This window comes from Hyperolius riggenbachi, chromosome 7 (assembly GCF_040937935.1).
Source record: "Hyperolius riggenbachi isolate aHypRig1 chromosome 7, aHypRig1.pri, whole genome shotgun sequence".
NCBI classification, from domain to species: Eukaryota; Metazoa; Chordata; class Amphibia; order Anura; family Hyperoliidae; genus Hyperolius; species Hyperolius riggenbachi.
The window spans coordinates 193,999,667-194,022,673 of NC_090652.1; the positions used below are offsets into that span (position 1 = coordinate 193,999,667).

General features: G+C 45.0%; 1 protein-coding gene across 1 annotated transcript in view; it reads left to right on the forward strand.

The window, feature by feature from the left end:
• Nucleotides 1-21,795, forward strand: part of PLEKHM3 (pleckstrin homology domain containing M3) — a 436,952-nt gene extending 415,157 nt beyond the window's left edge. The window contains exon 8 of the mRNA XM_068244963.1: nucleotides 21,604-21,795. Coding sequence (XP_068101064.1) covers nucleotides 21,604-21,781 — 178 coding nt within the window. The 3' untranslated portion in view covers nucleotides 21,782-21,795. The remainder of the gene's footprint in view (nucleotides 1-21,603) is intronic.
• The last annotated feature ends 1,212 nt before the right edge of the window (nucleotides 21,796-23,007 follow it).

Below are 23,007 nucleotides of genomic sequence, written 5' to 3' on the forward strand. Positions count from 1 at the left end.
CTGGACCCGCCGCCGGCGACTTCTGGTTTCGCCGTCACCGGCCGACAGGCATGGGAACGCGAGTGATTCTCTGACCCTGGATTTTACTGTGAGCCCCACTGAGGGACAGTTAGTGACAAAACTATATACTGTATAAGCTCGACAGTAAACTCCAAGAGACCAGGAAAACTGGTTTACTATATCAGAAGTTTGCTAAATCAGAAATTGTCCTGGAAATGGCCCAGAATGCTCTGGTACATTCTCTGCTGCAAAGGACCAACTTTGTCCTCCCATTGGGGATACAGTATAAGCACTTGCACATTTGGTGGACTACAAGGTTAAGTATACCTTAGGGCTGCATAGCCAGGCTGGACAGATAACTGGTACAGTATCCAGGGCTCCTTAAAAATTGCAGCCATCACCGGATAGATGGAACCACTCACTTCCTGCGAGTGACTTCGATACCTCCATGGGTGGGACTTGCAGGACATGTCATGCAAAACTTGAGCTAATCATAAAACCTCTCTTCAATATGCAGCCAATCATGATACCTCCACTGCCTGAACTTAGCACTCTCCTCTCCACCCTCCTTAGTTTTGCATCGAGTTGGCCCTCTCTGATCTGCACTACAAGCGAAAGTAGCCTGTACTGCGCTCCACACTCTACCAGAAGCATCATCGCTAACAAGGGAAGAGATACCCAGAAATGTGTACAATCCCGTGGGAGAACTGTGAAGATAATTTTATCAGTGATTCAAAGTGGAAGTGGAAACACTGCATCCTCTTTTGTTTTTGTTCACATTATTTCTCATTTTCCCCAGGCTGCTTATTTGTACAGTACTGTGTATCCAGCACCATTCTTGTCTTAGAAATATTATCAGACATCAACGCACCTGCAACCAGTCTGAAGAGAGCAGCCGACCATAGGTTTCACACTAACATAGAACGCATGCATCGCCCATTGTTTAGTATATCCAAAATCAGCGTCAAGTAGGGGCCAAAAAAAAAATTACCATAACAAAAGTTTTTGGTTATATCAGAGTTTACTATACCAGGGGCCATATGCTATTCATTTTTTCTTCTGAGTTTTCTCCTAGGAGATATTTTTTCATCTTCGATTTAAAATAACTTTTAGCACTTTTGCAATGGAAAAAATACCAAAAAGTAGATGAAAAAATACTATCAACATTATTTTGAACATTTTTTTGCTTTCTGGTGGTTTAAAAAGCATTTTATTTTCAAGTTGTGAAAATATCACCTAGGAGAAAACTCAGGTGTGAGAATTACATCCAGTATCTAGGAAAGAAGCACACTGCCTAGTAATAAGTACCACATATACACCTGGACAGGCCATTGCGTATGTGGATGGAGCTATTTTATGTGGACAGGTACATGCATTGGTAATGATATCTTGGGTTGTGCCAGTGATACCATATGTGATCACCACCATACACTACCACTTCGCACAATGTCATTTTGTTCTTCTATTGAGGTACTCTGATAGTCTTTGGACAAGTAAAGTCTTGTAGTCTGAGTTTTTATACACTAACAAATCATACTAAGCATATGGTTAAATGTAATGTCTCGAAAAAATAGAATTAACAATTATTCGTAACATATAAGGTTAGGTATGCATGGATACAGAGGTAAATTTACACTGCCAGCTGTAAATATTATTGGTTTAGCAGATGTGGACCTCACAAATGTATTTCCTTATAGAAGTTTGATACTTAAGAAGTTTGATACATTATTGGAGAGTGCAAGTACTGAAGAAGAACATAAGTACAAAAGGGCGTTTGAGACATAGATAAGTCATAGTTCTGTATTACAAATAGATCCTGGTAAAAATCACACTTAGGCCTCGTTCACATTATACGCGCTTCCGTGCGCATTTGGAAGCGCGTATGATGTGCTGAAACGCAGGAACGGCAGAAGGGCATAGACAGCCCTCCTACCGTTCACATCTACTGCGCAGCAGTACGTAGCGCTAGGAAGCGCTTGCGTACTGCGCCTGCATTTTGCCCGGAAGCGCAGAGCTGATCCCATCACTGTCTATGGATGGGATCAGCGGGCAGCGGCGCAGATGGCGTGCAATCGTATGCGTTGCGTTCGGATCGCGCGGCCATCTGCGCTAGCTAGATGTGATTTTAGAAATAAATATATTTAAAATGTTTAAATATTTAAAAAATGTAATTTGAATGAATAGGTCACATGTAAGCATCACACATTATTATCATAATTGAAATTATACCTCATTTAGATGTAATTAAAATACTGCTGTTCAAAAGCTGGACAAGAGAAGGTCACATAAGAAAGTATTCAAACTCCTTTAAGGATTTTTGTTTCTTTTCCCTAGCAGGATTACAGTATGTCTGCAATCGCTTCATTGCATTTTACTGCATCAGGCAGTATAAAGCTTGTAGCTGTGGCAATGTGGTCAGTATTAGGCCTCTTTCACAATGGGACAGTGCGTTTGATGCAACTTTAAAGTCACAGTGCATGTAGGTTATGAAATTGGACGTTATGTTGTACTGTGTTATGTGTCTCTTGGTGCGCCGTTTTCATCGCATACTGATTTTAAATGTAAATGCTTACTGTGATAGGGTGTCCTGTCACAGTTGGTCAGAGGTGAGGAGCACCCAGTGGTTTATTTGAGCCGAAAGTTGACGCCTGCTGAGAAGAACTATAGCATCGTGGAGCGAGAGTGTTTGGCGATTAAATGGGCACTGGAATCTCTACGATACTATCTGTTAGGGCGGAAGTTCAGGCTCATCACTGATCACTCACCCCTGACCTGGATGTCCCAGGCCAAAGAAAGAAATGCTAGGGTTACCAGATGGTTCCTATCCCTTCAGAATTTCACTTTCATCATTGAACATCGTGCAGGGAAATTGCAAGGTAATGCGGATGCCTTATCAAGGACACACTGTATGGTCGCAAACAGTGTCCGACCCCACAGGTTCGAACAGAGGGGGGGGGGATATGTGATAGGGTGTCAGTTGCCTTGCAAGAGAAGGTTGTGGATGGAATATATGTGTCACCTCGTTTGAGGTATTGGGTTAGATAAAGCTCCAGGAAAAAAAAAAAAAAAAAAAAACTGCATGAGTAAAATAGGCTCTTTCAAGAGCCGGTTTAGGGTCCTGGAGTTGGCCAGGGGAGAGTGGGTGGGTTCCCTGGCCATCTGGCCCAGCCCGGGTTTTACACCTGTGCAGGGTGGAGCACAGGTGCTGTATAAAAGTCAGCCAGGCTGACCAGGAAGTAGCTCACTGGGTTCCTAAACTCTGGAGGGAACAGAGCTCTCACGCATGGAGGAAAAACTAATCTTTGCATGTCTAAATGTAAGTTGCCATTTGCTGGACTGTCTTATTGAAACCCTGTTTATGTGTAGTCAGTTAGGGACTAAAAGTGAGACAGGTAGTTGCTCAGCCGAGCAAGGTTTTGTTTTGCTGTTTGTATTTTCTGGCAACTGTTTATTTTCAAAAATAAACCAGGCAGGAGCCTGACTTTTACAAAATTGGAAGCCTGCTGTCTCGTCTATGAACTTTCCCATCCCCGTTGCTAGGGGAAACCGCTACAATTGGTGGAGGATGCGGGCACGCGAGACAGCAAGTACTGCAGCCAAGTCTTAAAGGGGAAAGGCTCCAATTTTCAAACTTAAGAGGAGGCTGAAAAATTTTGATCCTCAGACATGGAGGACGTTCTCAAACAACTGTTGATCGCTAACGCAGCACAGCAACAGGCTAATGCAGGCCAGAGAGAGACCAACGCCCAGTTGTTGCAGTCGGTCGCAGCACAGCAACAGGCTAATGAAGCCCAGCAAGAGGCTAACCGACTGTTGGCCGCACAACTATCTGACGTGGCCACAGCTGTGGAAGAGGATCGTAAAACCCTTACAGAGGTGGTGCAGCAGTTGGCACAACGCACTAGGGAGGGGAACCCGGATTCTCGCAGTAACACGGGTTCCATTCGAGCCAGCCACTTTCTTCAAAAGATGACACCACACGATGATGTGGAGGCCTTCCTCCATACCTTTGAACGGACTGCAGAGAGGGAGGCCTGGCCTACAGCTGAGTGGGCCGGACTGATGGCGCCTTTCCTAAGTGGGGACTCTCAGAAAGCATACTTTGACTTGGCCCCAGAGGATGCTAAAAGTTATGAGAAACTAAAAGCAGAGATTCTTCGCCGACTGGGCGTCACTCCCGCTGTACGGGCCCAGCGTGTGCATAAGTGGACTTACCGCCCTGAAGTGTCACCACGATCACAGATGCATGACCTGGTTTATCTGGTGAAAAAGTGGTTACAGCCCGAGACCCTTACACCTGCCCAGATCGTGGAGAGGGTCACTATGGATCAGTTCCTCAGATCTCTGCCTCCTAAACTGCGTAAGTGGGTGAGCCATGCCGATCCAACGTCAGCCAACGACCTGGTCGAGATGATTGAGCGCTTCATTGCTGCGGAGGATTTCCTAGCCTGGTCTCCAGCAAAGGAGGCTACCCTGCAGAGGCGAGTCCCTCACCTAGCTGGTGGAAGGAGGGCTGCTCCCCGGGAACCCGGAGGTGACAGACAGTATGGTGAGAAACCCAAAGATGAAATTAAAGGCAGTACAAACTTTCCCTCGGGAGTACGCAACCTCATACAGTGTTGGAGATGCAATGAATGGGGTCATATTGCGGCTCGGTGTCCCTTACCTGCGGAGGCTATGGAGTGTGACTACGCTCGAAAGATGTCCCTCTTCGCCCGGCCGGTATGTACTGTTGATACTGACTTACAAATTAATGGAAGATTTGTTCATGCGTTGCTAGATTCAGGCAGTTTAGTGACTCTAGTGCATGCTAAACTGGTGAACTCTGATCAGCTTAATGAACCCCGCATTGGGGTCATTTGCATACATGGTGACTCTAAAAGTTATCCCACTGCTTTTGTGACTTTTGAAACTGATTGTGGAACTGTTTGCCATGAGGTGGGTGTGTCCTCAGTGCTGTTGCATAGCGTAATTCTGGGAAGAGACTTTCCACATTTCTGGGAATTATGGAGGGGTAAAGAACCCCGAACTTCATCTCCTAACAAGGACTCAGAGAACTGTACCCCTGAAAATGAGGTACCCAGGGAGATTTTGAGTAATCTGGGTGCCAATGGCAATGAAGCTGATATTTCTCCCTTGACTGTGTTTGCAGGTGAACCCGAAGTTCCTCTGGAGCCTTCCATAGAGCCTGCGATGCGGGATTTGGAGGTTTACAGAGATAACTTTGGGACAGCCCAGCTGAGGGATCCCACCCTGACTAGGGCCTGGGAAAATGTCATTATGATTGATGGTACACCTCAGGGGTCTGAGACGGAAAATGCATTTCCTCATTTTGTGGTGGTAAATAACCTATTGTACCGAATGAACCAGGTGAGAGAAAGCCTGGTCGAGCAGTTGGTAGTGCCCCAACCCTTTCGCAAAACGGTGTTAGACCTAGCTCATAAGCATGTCCTGGGGGGTCACCTCGGGGCCGAGAAGACTCAGCAACGGGTCTTACAGAGGTTCTATTGGCCAGGTATCTTTGCCGATGTAAAGAGATTTTGTGAATCTTGCCCAGACTGCCAATTGACGGCCCCGATGGCTCACTTCCGAGGCCCTCTGGTTCCCTTGCCTATTATTGATATACCTTTTGAGCGGATGGCAATGGATCTGGTTGGGCCCCTTGGTAAGTCAGCCAGGGGTCACCAATACATTCTTGTGATCTTAGATTACGCTACACGCTACCCTGAGGCAATACCGTTAAGAAACATGGCCTCTAAGACCATTGCAAAAGAGTTAATGCATGTGTTCTCCCGCACTGGTATACCAAAGGAGATCCTCACGGATCAGGGAACCCCCTTTATGTCAAAAATCATGAAGGAGTTGTGCAGACTTCTGGGAATAAAGCAGCTCCGCACATCGGTCTACCATCCACAGACCGATGGGCTGGTGGAGCGATTTAACAAGACTCTAAAAGGGATGTTAAAGAAAGTTGTAGAAAAAGATGGTAGAGATTGGGACTGTCTTCTACCATATCTCATGTTTGCGGTTAGAGAAGTTCCCCAGTCCTCTACGGGGTTTTCTCCGTTTGAACTAGTGTACGGGAGACGTCCTCGGGGACTTCTTGACATTGCGAAAGAATCGTGGGAACAAGAATCCACTCCCCACAAGAGCGTAATTGAACAAGTATCTAGCATGCAAGATAGGATCTCTGCTGTTATGCCAGTCGTTCGGGAACACATGCAACGAGCACAAGAAGCACAAAGTCGGGTTTACAACCGATCAGCCAAGGTGAGGTCTTTCAACCCTGGGGATCGGGTGTTGGTCTTGATTCCCACTGTGGAAAGCAAATTCTTGGCAAAGTGGCAGGGGCCGTATGAAATTCGTGAGAAAGTGAGTGAAGTTAACTATAAAGTTTACCAGCCAGATAAACGAAAGAAAGAGCAAATTTACCATGTCAATCTGATAAAGCCGTGGAAAGATAGAGAGGTTATGTCAGCCACTGTGCAGGTGCATTCCACCATCCAGGAGGGGGTGCGAGAGGTAAAAATTGCAGATTCACTGTCCAGCGTCCAAAAGCAGGAGGTCAGAGAATTTTTACAAAGGAATGCTGATGTGTTTTCAGAGTTACCAGGTAGTACCTCCATTATCAAACATGACATTATTACGGATGACAAAGTTCGCGTTCGCCTAAAGCCCTATAGAATTCCAGAAGCTCGCAGGCAGGCTATAAAAAAAGAGGTTGAAAAAATGCTAGAATTGGGAGTCATTGAAAGGTCTACGAGTGAGTAGTCTGGTTAGTCCCAAAACCAGATAGGTCCCTGAGATTTTGTAATGATTTCCGTAAGTTAAATGCAGTGTCAAAATTCGATGCCTACCCGATGCCGAGAATTAATGAGCTGACTGAGAGATTAGGACCAGCAAGATATATTACAACTCTGGATCTTACTAGGGGTTACTGGCAGGTCCCGTTAACAAATAAAGCTAGAGAGAAGACTGCGTTCTCCACCCCTTATGGCCTATTCCAGTATATACGCATGCCCTTTGGATTGCAGGGAGCCCCTGCAACATTTCAGCGTATGATGGATGAGATATTGCGCCCACATCAGCACTTTGCAGCAGCATATTTGGATGATGTGGTCGTGTTTAGCATGGACTGGGAAAGTCATCTCCATAAACTTCAGGCGGTGGTAAATTCAATAAGACAGGCAGGGTTAACCGCCAACCCAAAGAAATGCACGATAGGATTAGAGGAGGCCCGTTACCTTGGACACATAATTGGGCGGGGTCTCATAAAGCCACAGCTAAACAAAGTGGACGCTATCAAAGACTGGCCTAGGCCAACCACAAAAAAACAGGTGAGGACGTTTCTTGGCATGATAGGGTACTATCGGAAGTTTATCCCGAATTTTGCCACTACAGCAGCCCCATTAACAGACTTAACAAAAGGGAAGGAGTCAGTAATGGGGAAATGGAATCCTGAAGCGGAAAGAGCATTTCAAGAGCTGAAATTAGCTCTTTGTAATCAACCGGTGTTAATCGCCCCAAATTTTAAAAGCCAGTTTATAGTGCAAACGGATGCTTCAAGTGTGGGCTTGGGGGCGGTCCTGTCACAGTTGGTCAGAGGTGAGGAGCACTCAGTGGTTTATTTGAGCCGAAAGTTGACGCCTGCTGAGAAGAACTATAGCATCATGGAGCGAGAGTGTTTGGCGATTAAATGGGCACTGGAATCTCTACGATACTATCTGTTAGGGCGGAAGTTCAGGCTCATCACTGATCACTCACCCCTGACCTGGATGTCCCAGGCCAAAGAAAGAAATGCTAGGGTTACCAGATGGTTCCTATCCCTTCAGAATTTCACTTTCATCATTGAACATCGTGCAGGGAAATTGCAAGGTAATGCGGATGCCTTATCAAGGACACACTGTATGGTCGCAAACAGTGTCCGACCCCACGGGTTCGAACAGAGGGGGGGGGATATGTGATAGGGTGTCAGTTGCCTTGCAAGAGAAGGTTGTGGATGGAATATATGTGTCACCTCGTTTGAGGTATTGGGTTAGATAAAGCTCCAGGAAAAAAAAAAAAAAAAAAAACTGCATGAGTAAAATAGGCTCTTTCAAGAGCCGGTTTAGGGTCCTGGAGTTGGCCAGGGGAGAGTGGGTGGGTTCCCTGGCCATCTGGCCCAGCCCGGGTTTTACACCTGTGCAGGGTGGAGCACAGGTGCTGTATAAAAGTCAGCCAGGCTGACCAGGAAGTAGCTCACTGGGTTCCTAAACTCTGGAGGGAACAGAGCTCTCACGCATGGAGGAAAAACTAATCTTTGCATGTCTAAATGTAAGTTGCCATTTGCTGGACTGTCTTATTGAAACCCTGTTTATGTGTAGTCAGTTAGGGACTAAAAGTGAGACAGGTAGTTGCTCAGCCGAGCAAGGTTTTGTTTTGCTGTTTGTATTTTCTGGCAACTGTTTATTTTCAAAAATAAACCAGGCAGGAGCCTGACTTTTACAAAATTGGAAGCCTGCTGTCTCGTCTATGAACTTTCCCATCCCCGTTGCTAGGGGAAACCGCTACAATACATTTAAAAAATAAACAAAAAACTGAGCATGTGCAACACACATAACGCAGCAAATGTATTGCTAAACGCACAGCATGCAGCACTTTCTAAATATTGCTACACGTTACACACAACGCAACGTGTGCACTGTGAATGTCGCACAGACTTTGTATTGCTGTGCGTTAGTCTGCGTTATAATTTTTTATAACGTGCGACTTTAAAGGAGAACTGTAGTGAGAGGTATATGGAGGCTGCCATATTGATTTCCTTTTAAGCTATACCAGTTGCCTGGCAGCCCTGCTGATCTATTTTGCTGCAGTAGTGTGAATCACACCAGAAACAAGCATGCAGCTAATCTTGTCAGATCTTACAAAAATGTCAAACACCAGATCTGCTGCATGCTTGTTCAGGGTCTAGGGCTAAAAGTATTGGAGGCAGAGGATCTGCAGGATAGCCAGGTAACTGGTATTGCTTAAAAGAAAATCAATATGGTAGCCTCCATATACCTTTCACTACAGTTCTCCTTTAACGTCCCACTGTGAAAGAGGCCTTAGACAAAATGTTTGCTGAATTCTTGGCAATGCTCATGTAGTTGTTAAAAGGATGTTCCACTCTGTGTCATGCTGAATCCTGAGTGATGTAAGTTTGAGTGAAGCTGGTTTCACATTGCAAACCAGCATTAGCGATGCGGTGCGTCGCTTCCACCGCATTGCTCCGCCAGAACCAGGCCTTCAGGGAAAATTAGTACGCGGTTTTCCCTGTCTGGCCACCAGCCAAGCAGGAAGTAACGCATGCTTGCAGTCCCTTCCTGCTTCGGGATATGCGGAAGTGCACGGAAGAGTATTGTAAAAATACGCTTTTGCACATGTCGTGTCGATAATTGTTTTAAAGCCCACGCATCGCCATAGACTAACATGACTTCCAGGCCGACACAGATCACCGCAAGTCGATGCAGAAGCCACGCGGTAATGTAGTTTTGGATCTGCGTCAGGATGCGGCCAAAACATAATTTCCTTCGTGCCGTACCGTAGAAGTATGAAAATCTCCATAGACTTTCATTACCCGGCGGTGGGGTGCGGTAAAAATACCACGCCGCCCCACCGCGAGGTGAAAGGGCCCTCAAGGTACGTTACAATCTTACTGTGGTCATAGAAAAAGGACAGTATTGCATTTAATGTCACTGGGCAGTAGGTATAATTATTAATTATTATTATTAATAAATGTTTTCATCATATTTAACATTTTAAAGCCTGAAATTGCTGTCTGATTCAGTGTAGTCTCTTGATAAGTGTGCACACCATAAACAGAAACATACTGTATAACAGTAAAGGGTGCATGGTTGAGCATACAATAACAATTTTAGCAGAATGTGTGCGGGATTGAGGGGTAAGCCTGATCCTTGAAGCTGAGCAGAACAATGAGCTGAGCAGAACAATGGATTATTGAAGTCAAAGCAAACAACGGAAGGTAAGTATCAGAGTTATCAGCTATCGTTAGACTAGTGGAATACTGGTATTAATAATAATGTTAACATTTGAATAGCGCTGGACTCAAGGTGCATAAGAGCTGCAGCTATTAAGAAAGGAGGGGCTCTGCTCACCCTGCTCTGGGACCATAATTTTAAATGCAAGCGCAGGTGCTGAGGAGAGTAGTCATAAGTGTGAATGTCATGAGTGCAGAGGAATAATGATTGTTTGTAAATTGGCCACTTCCCTCAGCACCTGCATTTCCATTTAAAATTACAGTGCCTAAGCAGGGGGGGGGGGGGGGGGAGCATAGCCCCTCCTTTCTTGTATGTATGTCTTATCAGCCACTGTGGTTTGGCTGAAGGCTGTAGCTCCCCTGCCCCCTGTTCCAGTACAGCCCATCTATCAGATGGTGTAAGTGGTACAGTTTTGTTGCTCCCAGGCAATCTCAGACTTTATGTGCATGTGTGTGTTCCCTAGAATGGTTAAACCTGACAGACCTCAAGGTGAATAACAGGTTATGAGCATGGAATGTTTGCTTGCATGCTGAACAAACTAGTCTAAGGGTCTAGTACAAGATGCTTTTGCATGCTATCCATTTTGGAAGTGAATGTTCCCTTTCTTCAACTGCATACATTTGCAACCTAGTTGTTTTAATGATTCTAGTGTTCCAGTTAGATGTGTCATGAGTACAGAGGGTTCATGATTGTTTGCAGCCCCAAAGGGCACGTGCAATAGGCCACCCTGCAGTGTTAGGGAGTCTTGCCCAAATACTGAATAGGTACAGATTGGTGTTGAGGCTAAAATTGGGGATTGGCCTTTTAATTTGGTGGCGAAGTGGGGCACATGAGTGTTGGCTATCATGTAGGAGAATTTAGGTGGATCAGGTTAGGTTAGGCAATTGACAAATGAGGTGTTCTAAAACAAAGAAACACTGAAATCATCGCAGAAAGTGTACAGAGGCACCAAAAGGATAAAATATGCTAAAACTTTAAAATGCTAGGGAGGCAGTGGTGGACTTAACTCCCAGAAGCAGACATGAAACTGTAAATTTTAGAAGTATAAATTTATTGAAATACTCCAGAACACAAAGATGCAATGCATTTCATGGGTATGTTCCCGCTTCCTCAGGCAATAACACAAAGGAGTATCTAACAGTACTATGTCAAAATGACGCCCAGCGCCTCTGAAATCATGTTACAAAACCTAAATGACAGTGTATGGGTAATTTTTTTTGTTATACTCTACAAATGAAACTGTGTGTGTGTGTGTGTGTGTGTGTGTGTGTGTGTGTGTGTGTGTGTGTGTGTGTGTGTTGCACAACAATTTATCAGAATGTTTACAAAAACTTACATGCCTACCTAATTTATACTGTATTTGCAAATATCTAAATATATAAACATTCCATCCTAAACAAAGTTCATAGATCTAAAATACATTTGCAAAGCACAAAAAAACACTTAAGTTTTGCTTTAAAGCTGTCCTAAAGTCAGATCTAAAAACAATTTTCATAAATTATATTTTAACTACCCACTTCCCATCTTTTCCCTCTCTGTATGTCCCATCACTCTCCTTGAAGAGTCTTCATCTGCATGTTACCCCACCATACACCCATTGAGCAATTGAGCCAGAGCACATAGAGCCACTTTGCCTTATATCAGCATTGTCCCATCACCTTGTCACACAATCTCCTAGTACATTACAGGAATCCCCACATCACTCCCATTTTGTTGTTTTTATTTACTGTGGGGAGGAGGCTTTAACATCCACACCTCCTATTCAGTCAGCAATAGAGAACCACACCCCTTCAAGCCTAGCCACCTGGAGGCTGGGCTGCCGACACCCACCTCCAGAAAATGAGGGACCCTTAGCCTGAAAGCATGACATCATTGCTGGAACTTCAGACGTTCAAGTGAATAAAAAGGGGGTTGTAAAGTAAGTGGTGCCCATCCAAGTGTTGTTTGTGGGAGGGGCTTAAACAATTTAAAAGTGTAGGTAGGCCTTAAGTCTGCTTTAAAGAAGTTGGGTTTTTTTCCACACACGTGGTCAGTGACAGGGGGTTATGTATACTTTAGTTCTCCATAATGTAAGTGGAAGAGCCACCCCATCTTCAGAAATCATTATGATGCTTTCCTGACCCTCTGTCAGACACCATGGGAGTGAGATACCAATAAACTTCTTGTACACAGACTTTCACTTCAACCCCCTCCCGACCGCCTAACGCCGATCGACGGCAGGAGGGTGGCAGCCCCAGGACCGCCTAAAATCGATCGACGTCAAGTCCTGGGAGCAGAGATTAGCACAAAATGCTCGTGAGCATGCGCGATCGTTTCCTGCCGAGACGCGGAGCTCCGTGTTCAGCCTGCCAGCCGCTATCGGCTATTTGTGTGTACAGCGCTGTGATCTCCTGCAGCGATGTATAGGGGACAGCTCTGTCACTGAGCTGTCCCCTCCAGTGGCTCAAAAAGGGATCGCTCTCATAAGCTGATGCCTATGAGAGGCAATCACACTGATTGGCTCTCGGGGGGAGGAAGGGAGGATGGGAAGAAAACAAAAAGATACTTTTAGTAAAAAAAAAAAAAAAAAAAAAAAGATTTTCATTAATAAACAAAAAACATTTCAGCAGCAATCAGATGCCACCAACAGAAAGCTCTCAAGAAAAGGGGGCAAGATTAATTTGTGTGCTAAGTTGTATGGCCGTGCAGTAAACTGTTAAAGCTGCAGTGTGCTGAAGTGTAAAAAATGGCCTTGTCACTAGGTGGGTGTAAGCCTGTGGTCCTCAACTGGTTAATATAGCAAGCCTCCCTTAGTATTTACCTATACATTTCTCTGTCTGGAAAAGTGATTTTGATATGATTATTTGCATTCCTGTTGGAACACATAGAGCATAGGACAGGGTTGAATAAGGCATAGATTTTTACCTAAGACAATCATCAAATATTGGATTGTTCAACAAAATTTTAGCATGTGCATATAGCTTCAAGAGATGTAAGTATTTATATACCCTGAAACAGAAATGCACAGGTATATTTAGAAACTGCATAGTATTCATGTGTTGTTCAAAATAACACTTCAACTGAAGTTAAAGAGGAACTCCAGTGAAAATAATGTTAAAAATAATGTAGTAAAAAAAGTGCTTCATTTTTTACCATAATTATGTATAAATGATTTAGTCAGTGTTTGCTCATTGTAAAATCTTTCCTCTCCCCGATTTACATTCTGACATTTATTACATGGTGACATTTTTACTGTGGGCAGGTTATGTAGCTGCTCCTAGCTGTTTTGGCTGTTAGAGACAGCTGTAAACAGCTAATTCCTGTCTGTGAACATTGTTACATTGTGGCAGTTTGCCCAGAGTACCGCGGTACTCAGAGCTTCTTGTGGGAGGGGTTTCAGCACAAAATCAGTCATACAGCGCCCCCTGATGGTCTGTTTGTGAAAAGCATTATATTTCTTTTTTTTTTTTTTTTTTCATAAATGTTTTATTGAACATTTTCATTTAAACATCTGAAGCTTACATGTCCTTCTAGAGAAGGTATTTATCAACAAAGGCAACTTTAACAGGTTCCCCCCTATCCCACCCCCTCCCCCCCCACCACCCCTCCTCCCCTAACGGTCACTCCTGCAATAGAGGAAGTCTTTCCCCTTATATGTGGCTCAATGAGAAAATGTCCCGAGGAATATGGTAGATCCATATCAGGTCAGGTTGTTTCAGTTCTTAATTTTAGTCTTCCAAGTGACCCAGATAAGTCCGCATTTGCATACCATGAGGTATACTTAAATGGTTGAACCAGTTGTTGCAATTCCGGGTCCGACAAGGTGTGCAAAAGGAAAGGTTTCCATCTGTGGAAGAACTTTTTAGTGCCTTTTTCCATATTTATGGTAGCGTCCAGCTTTTCCAGCTGCATGAGGTGTCTCATTTCCTCCTGTACATCCCACAGAGAGGGTGAGGTATGGTAAATCCATTTATTAAATATTGTTTTTCTTGCAGCAATCATTATTATATGTGTAATGTCCGAGAATTTACTGGGTTTATCTGCATTGCTATCTGTGGGGGTCGCATTGAATAAAAGCATCAGGGGTTCTTTCGCTATTGTACAGTTGCTCACTCTACCCGCAAATTCACATACTGAATCCCAGAATGTCTGTATTGCTGTGCAATCGCAAATGCAATGTACCATGTTGGCTTGGGGGAGGCTGCATTTCGGGCAATGATCTAAGTACCCTGGCCTCGGATCTTTATATCTTATGTTAAATGCATATTTCGCCTTATAAATCATCAATAGATGTGATTCTCTCCATTTTTCACTAGTCAGTACTCGCCTAACTGTGTTGTTTCCTTCCAGTATTTTCTCTTCTATCTGGGGGATCGGGAAAGTTCTTGCCCAGCTACCCATATTAAGTTTTGCTTTAGCTTCCGCTCCCACAGCTGCTATAGCCCGCTGGATCTCCGATAGGGACAATCTTTCACCTCTGGGTTTTAAGAATGTATCGAATGGTGTAATTTTGGCTATAGCTGCCACATTTCTCAGGTTAGTTCGCACATAAGACCTGACTTGACCATAAATTAGGAAGTCAGATTTTGGGATGCCGTACATTTGCGTTATTTCTCTGAAAGTTAATAATCTATGATCCCGGAGATCCAGCAGGTTTCCCAGCCTTAGGATACCCTTATCTTCCCATTTGTTATATTGTTCGTGCAAGGAGCTTGGTTTGAAGTTTGGGTTTCCCCCTAGGGGCATATATTTAGAAATCTTCCATGGGAGGTGATATAATTTTCGGATTTCTCTCCATGTCAACAGGGTGTCTCTATAGATCACATTGTGTTTCAATCTGGTCGGAAGGGAGGGCCATCCCGTGTGTAATAACCCAGTTAGCTCCCATGGTTCCGCTATGTGTTTTTCCAATTGTAGATTGGAGAAGTGGGACGTGTTTGCTATCCAGTCCCTAACATGCCTAAACATACATGCTAGGTTGTATCTCCTAACATTCGGGAAATTGAGCCCCCCATCTCCTTTGGGAACTGAAGCCTTGCCAAGTTAATACGTGCTCGTTTACCCTTCCACAGAAATGCTGTAAATGCTGTGTTTAGAGTTTGGACGTCTTTGTGTTTTAAGAGTAGTGGAATAACCTGCAGTGGGTAGAGCAGTTTACCAAAGCTCACCATTTTGGCTAGTGCCGCCCTCCCAGCTACCCCCAACGGAATCTCCTTCCATCTCTGTAATTGGTCAGTTATAGCTTTAATTAGAGGAGTAAGGTTGCGCGTGTAGAGGAAGCTCGGGTCCTTGCCTATTTCTATTCCTAAGTATCGGATTTTCTCTTTCGCCACCTGTACCCCCAACCCTCTGGCTAACCCCTGGTCTGCTAGTTTAGATATCATCAGTATCTCAGACTTTAGTGCATTAATTTTAAATCCTGAATGCTGACCTACTTCCTGAATAATTTCCAGGGCTTTCGGCAGCTGATGGACTGGATCGGAAAGGAACAATAGGAGATCATCTGCAAAAAGAGTTTGCACTATTTTTATCTGTCCGAATTTTAGACCTTCTAAGTGTTCATGTAAAAGTCTTGCCATTGGCTCCAATGCTATGTTAAATAAGAGAGGCGACAGGGGGCAGCCCTGTCGCGTGCCTCTATGCAAGATAAAGGGTTGAGAGAGAAAACCCGGTGTAAAGACTCGGGCCTGGGGGGAGTTATACATTAGCCTAAAAACATTTATGAATGCCCCCTCAAATCCCATTTTAGCTAGAACTGCTTCCAACCATGTCCATCTTACCGCATCGAAAGCCTTTTCGGCATCGAAGGTAACCAGAGCACAGTTTTTATAGGTTTTCGGGTAGGCTTTTACCTGTTCTAGAACTGAGAGTACTTTCCTGATGTTAGTAGCCGCCCCTCTGCCTCTTATGAACCCGACTTGTTCCCCGTGTATCAATTTCGGTAGAAATTCTGCCAGCCTATCAGCCATTATTTTAGATAATAGTTTTGCGTCGAGGTTTATTAGCGATACCGGGCGATAAGATCCCGGGTCCTGTGGGTCTTTTCCTGCTTTCAAGAGGAGTTTAATGTATGCTTGCTTCCCGGTGCCCAGGATGCCTTCCCCTTTTAGCGTTTTGTTGTAAGCTGATTGAAGTGTTGGGGTAATTTCATTTTTTAGGATCTTATAAAATTCCCCTGGGAGGCCATCAGGCCCCGGGGCTTTATGGTTGGCCAAGTTTTTAATAGTCGCCCTAACTTCTTGTTCTGTAATTTCTGCGTTTAGCCCTTCTAACTCATCCTGGGTTAAGCGGGGCAGGTGGACTTTCTGTAGCACATCTCTTATTCCCTCCGGGTTAATCCTCTCGGGATCCGCGTATAAGGACTCATAAAATTGGAAAAATACATTATTAATCTGTTTAGGGTGATTCACCAGTTCTCCCCCTCCCTCTCTTATGGCATGTATTCCAGGAGGAGCAAAATGTCCCCTAGCCATACAGGCCAGTAGGCGCCCAGCTTTACTACCATGTTTGTGGTATTTCAGGTCTTGATAGGATCTAGATAATGCCTCCCTGTCCCTGAACCATCGATCCGAGCTAGCCTTTGCTGTCATCCACTCCGCTCTCGTGCATTCGTTTGGGTCTGCCTTGTATTTTCCATAAGCCCCTCTGACGCGCGCAACTGCCTCTGCATATTTATTAGCTGTCACCTTCTTTTTTGTTGCTGTATATGCCATAATACGGCCTCTCAGTACTGCCTTGGCCGTGTCCCAAAAGAGATGGGGATCTGACATGTGCCTAATATTATCCTCCTTGTACTCGAACCACCATCCCTTCAGCAAAGCATGGAAAGCCTCATCTCCGTATAAAAAAGGAGGAAGTCTCCAAATTATATCTGACCCTCTCTGGATCTGTTCGTGTATAGTCACCGACACGGGGGCGTGATCCGAGATCACTAGATCCTCTATGTCTGCAGAGTGGAGCCTATTGACCATACGATCGTTCATAAAGATGTAGTCTAGCCGTGAGAATGTTCCATGCGTTGCTGAATGAAAGGAGTATTCCCTATCATAGGGGTGCATAAACCTCCATGTGTCTGTAAGCTGCAGTGTCTTGTGAAAATTGGATAATGCAGTTCCTTTCCCTTTGTCTAACTGTTGGCTTGTCCTCCCTCCCGATCTATCTTCTAGCGTGTGCGCTACCTCATTCCAGTCCCCTCCTATAATAAGATTCTCTGAAGCTTCCTTCGTGATTTGCCACTGAACAGTGTTTAAGAATCGATCTGTGCCTCCATTTGGGCCATACACATTGTATATAATTAGCGTATCCCCAGGCATAGTAACTTTAATCCCCAGGCATCTACCCTCATCATCTGACCAGAGGGGCTCTGATTTAGCATGAAGCGTCTTGCTCACTAGCGTCAGGACTCCCGCCTTACGTAGCGGGGCCGGTGACTCAAACGCTTCGGAGACCCAGCTTTTGCGCATGAATTTCGCTTCCCCTTTCCTCAGGTGGGTTTCTTGTAGCAGTGCCACATCCGCCCGTAATTTTTTCAAATGACGCAGGACCTGCGATCTCTTTGAGGGAGACCGCAGGCCCTTCACGTTCCACGATACGATTTTAAGTGTCATCTAGAAGCCGTTTGTAGTATTTGGCAGCAATGTGCTTGCATCTTTTCCACTTCCTATCAGAGCCTCTTTGGTACATACAATAAAATTGAGCATGACATATCCTGAACATATTGCCCCTTAGCATGGAGTGACCGTTCCCCCCCCCCCCCTCCCCTGCCCCCCGAAACTGGTGTGTAGGTGCTTTCCAACTAGCATCTTACGTGTCACCAGTCCTTTGGATTTTTCCCCTTCTTTTGTGGACCACACTTCTTCCCTGCACTTCACATCCGTTAAGCGCTCATCCATAACTTTTCTTCCCGCTCGCTCCTCCGGCTCCAGTACTATTGTAATTCCAACGGTTTGAAACGTAATGCAACCAATTATGTGTAAACACGAAAAGTGAAACAAGTAGTCAGGCCAATCTCAACAGCCATATAGTTTATGAACTCACGTGACCCGATTCTGAATCGTAGGCTTCAGGTGTCGTTTTCTGGCTCGTCAGATTGTTGGCGTTGAGGGGATCCTCTGGGCGGGCTTTTAAACGCTGTCGGGTGCGATAAAAACTTTTTTGCATCTGACGATTTCTTGAAAATGTATGTCTCTCCATCTTTCGCAATGACTCTTAGCGTTGCTGGGTACATAAGGGCGAACTTTATCTTTCTCTCCACAAGCTCCGAGCAGACTTCATTGAAGGCCTGTCGGCGCTTGGTGACGTCCAGCGAATAGTCATTGAAAATCATGATCCTTTTGTCTTCCACCATCAGGGGTTCTCGCCTTGCTTTAAATGTTGTTAAAATCTTTAACTTATCTTTGTAATCCAGGTATCTCACATCACTAGCCTTGGTGGTCTCTTATCCCCCTCCATTCTCACTGGGCCCACTCTGTGCGCTCGCTCAGCTCGGAACACGCCCTCCAGGTTCAGCAACTCTGGGAGAGTTTTCTCACAAAAGTCGTCAATGTCCTGCATTTTGTAGTGTTCAGGCAGTCCCACCACCCGCAAGTTGTTCCGCCTTGAGCGATTTTTCATGTCTTCAATGCGGTCATAAAACATCTTTTCATGGCGTTGAGTGTCCTCAAGCTGTTTATTGGCTGTTTCCAATTCACTTTCTAGGGTTCTTATCCGCTTCTCCGCCTCTCCTATTCTCCCTGCGTGCTCTTGAAGCTGGCGCATGACTGACCCTAGGGACTTCTTTACTGCCCCCTCCACTATAGTTTGCAGATCCGGGGCGATGAATTTAGCCACTTCTATGGCTATTGCTCTGTGCTCATCATTGTGGAATGACCCCCTAGAGTTGTCGTCATCCACACTATCTGTGTCCCATGTCCTGACCGGAGAGTGTGATTCCGGGCTGTGTGCGGGCTGGGATCTACCTGGCGCCATCTTGTCGGCTCGTTTGCCACGCTGACCTCCTTTCTCCGCGTTTTTGCGGGAAGAGCGGGTGAGATACTTCTCCATCTAGGTCTCCGGAGATGCCTGGTAATGTGGGCCGCCGGGGGGTACGATTCCCGGCGTCTGTTTGGCCGCCTGTGAGTTAAGGAGCCGGGGGCTGCACGGAGCGCTTCTCTCTAACCTCCGATCATGCAGGCGCCGGAACCGGAAGTCAGCATTATATTTCTCATGTAAAAGGAGGTATCAGCTACTGATTGGGATAAAGTTCAATTCTAGGTTAGAGTTTCTCTTTAAATTACCTAAACTATTTGAAACTATCATATGTATGTCACTTCAGAGATTGACTGTTTACATATTTAACTGTTGTGTTGCAGTGACTCAATTCAAGCAAATTGTTATCTATTTGCAAAGTAACAGAACAAAGAAGAAGACTGTGTTTGCTCTGTTATATCCAGCAGAGCAAATTGATGTATATTTGTTGTCCATTAGAACTCCTGTTCTGACACATGCCAACATCTATTTTCTCCCCATTATACAGAGTGGGGCCAATTAAAAGCTATTTGCTATCTCAGAATCAGAATCAGAATAATTTATTTCGCCAAGTACAACGGGGGTTGTACCCGGAATTGTTTTTGGCTCATACAGGGTCGGTAACAAACACATACATGCATCTTCAACACATACAATCATATACAGTAGTACAAAGTAGACATATACCTATGTGTACAGACAGCACATGGCTATAGTGAAGGACGCGTGGGGAAGTCTGGAGTGCTATGTGAGGGGAGCAGCCTGCCAACTACCGACGGCGCTCACTCGATCCACAGCAGCTCCAGATGCCCCACAGTGTATCCTGGAAAAGAGTGATAGAGAAAGAGGGAGAGAGAGAGAAGGGATAGCTAAAGAGAGAATGAGGAAAGAAGGAGAGATCCAAAACAGGAGGAGAGAGCGTCCCTATTAGGGCTGCAGATTTAAACACCCTGGGTACAGTCCGACAATCAGTCCAAGCCCTGACATGCTGCCCGGGATCCATTTATGGTGGTTGCAGGCAGAGGGGACCCAGTGCCTGGGAGCGAAAGGAGCCAGTGGCCGCACAGGCCGATGGAGCTAGTGGCCAAGCTGGGGGAATCCCACCAGGAGAGAGAGAGATGAGGGGACCGACTTGGGGGCACAGCACGCATATCGGGCTCACCTGGGCAGGGCAGCAGTGATGTGCCACCAGGGGTTGATGTGATCTCCCCTGCGGTCTGGATGGGGAGGCATCCTGCCTGTGCCTGGAAGCAGCGGTGGTTGGTCAGAGGCAGGGCGAAGCCGTGAGGTGCCTGGGCCTATCCGTCCCTCCACGTGGGTGGCGGCGGCAGCTCAGCTGATCCTGGCAGTCACGTGGTAGAGAGCACGGGGATCACGGAGCTGCGGCTCTATGGTGGTGGAGCTGCGGGGCTGTAGCGGCAGATGGAAGCTTGGCTCTATGATGATGCAGCTGCGGGGCTGTGGTGGCAGATGGGGGCTTCCGCTCGAGCAGATGGCCAATGGAGGAGGGCGGCCGGCCCCCGACATCCCATCCATCCCAGCGGTCTCTCGTTCAGCATCCACGAGGCGTCCAGGTCTCCCGGCAGACGGCGGTGCAGTGGCCCCTCTCACAGCCTGCAAAGAATGCGGAGGCCGGACCGGTGGCGTCAGCAAGCGTCTCTCCCCGCGTCTCTCCCACTCACAGGTCCCAGAGGATGCTCCACATGCTGGTGAGCTTCCCCTGCAGTCGGTCTCCCGCGGCGGAGCACCCGCCCAGCCGATGGCAGCCTGTGCTGCACGCCTGTTTCCCCTGCATCTCACCAGGCAGATGGAGTTTGTAGGTGAGAGCTGTTGGGAGATATTAAAGAGAAAAAGCGAAAAAAGGCCGGAGCCCTGTGGCCGTGGCGTCCGCACCCGGCGCCATCTTGAACAGTAGTTATCTGTCTTGGCTAGAAGAACAATTTCAGGAGTTCTGCTCTACTTTGTGCCCTCTAGCTATTAACCACTGCTTTAGCACTCATAGAATTCAGGTCATTTAGTGGCTGGCTGCGATGTTAAAAGGACTAATCTTGTTTTGGCCAAAAACTATTGTGTGATACACTGTGTTTTTGTACATTTATTGCAATACGAGAAAATACAACAGTGCCAAGTGAGGCTAAACTATTACACTGAACTATTAGATGCTGATATTACTATGTACCGTATATTTTGCTACGGCCACACACCTTGCAATCTAATTGTGAAATGTTTGTGCATTTCTTCATTTACCGATAACTGTGTCAAACGAGAGTTAACCAATTGGATATTATTACAGACTTTTGCACTCTCATAATAATTAAAGTTGGTAACATTGTACTAGGATTGTAGCATCCGTCTGAAAGATGGGTCCTGTGTATTTGTAAACTGCATATATGTGTTTTTCCCTTGTATGTACATGATAACAATCTCTTTCTCAGATATAAACATTTTAAAAATTAGTTTTAAGAGGATAGTCTGCTTTCAGAGAATATGGTAAAAAGTTGTATAATCAACCACAGGTGCTTTGTGTTAGCTGACTATAACTAAAATGAAAGCCATCATAAATACCTCCTATTAACGTTTTAAATGTAACCTTTAATTTCAGGTGTGAAAATTGCGGTGCTGTCTTCCACACTGACTGCAAAGTGAAAACTGTCCCCTGTCCTAGATGTGTGCGGAAGGAGCTGCAGAAGAAGCAAAAGTCTTTCTGGAAAAGACTAAATGTGGATGATAGCTTGGAAGAATCCTGCAATATGTTTGATCTGTCTTACCAGAGTACATGACCTTTGCATTTCAATGTCTGTGGAATTGATTTCCCTTGCCAGCTGCTAGCTAAACCAGTGTCTGCACTAAAAGTATATAAGAGACAGTAGTTAGTATCTGCTAGTATATCGCAAATGAAGCCCTCAGCTAGCTTCCAGTCGTTCAGTTTTCCCTTTACCGTTTACTGATGGTACTAATGTCATTACCAAAACGCTAATGAACATGAAGCATAAAAGAAGGGAGTTGTATTTTACTGCATGTACACATTATTTATATATTATTTATCTAAAACGGGTTAAATGGAACAAGATACATAAATTCTTAGGGCTTGCATTTTGGCTGTTGCATAATTGATCTCCTGGATTCTTGCACATCATTGTCCTTGAAATGAAGCATCATTTACGAGATATAAGAACCTACAATGGTGAATGGCAATTTGTTAATCCCAATTCAGTTAAATATGTAAGGGAGACATATCCTAAAATTATCTGTATAGCTACAAAGTAGTACTCCTGTTATTTCCTGATATAATAACAGAGCCTGTAGAGGAGCCATCATAGAGTCAGTAGTTCTTTATTGTTAGGTTGGATGAAGTTAGTTGTAGGTGTTTATACACACACACTTGTATGCTTTTTTTTGCAAACCACTGAGGAGATGCTAGTATGGCCACAAATGATGCACGTCTTGTGTTTTTTATCTTTTAGCTCAGAAACAAATCAGAAAGAAATTGTTTGTACAATAGATTAATCAAAACCATTTACATTGCAAGATATTTGGTATTTTGTACACAAATATAGAGCTTTACGCATGACACAACAATGGTTTGTTTGTATTGTGCAAAAGTCAAAACTCTGGGATGGGGAAAACCACAACAAATCACTTTAAGCTGCATTTTCTTTGTTTGGTGATGAGTTTTAAAAAGTCCAAATAGGGGTAGTGATGTTAGGTACGAGTAGATATGAGTACGTAGCTATTCATAATAAAAATTTTAATTAGATAGTGCTGCCCGTGGAAGGGGGTTTACTTACCTATGTCACCGCCTATAGCCGATGCCTTCCACTTGCGGTCCATGTAACTCCACTACTTCATCCTTCAAACCCGGAAGGAGGAAGTAGTGACGTTATGTGGACCGCAAGTGGACCGTCATTAATTTAAATATAATGGTGCCTTTAACCATGCAGGTGAATAAATCAAAGAGTTATAATGGTTAATCTAATGTTATGAAATTATGTTGTTTTGTGTCTTG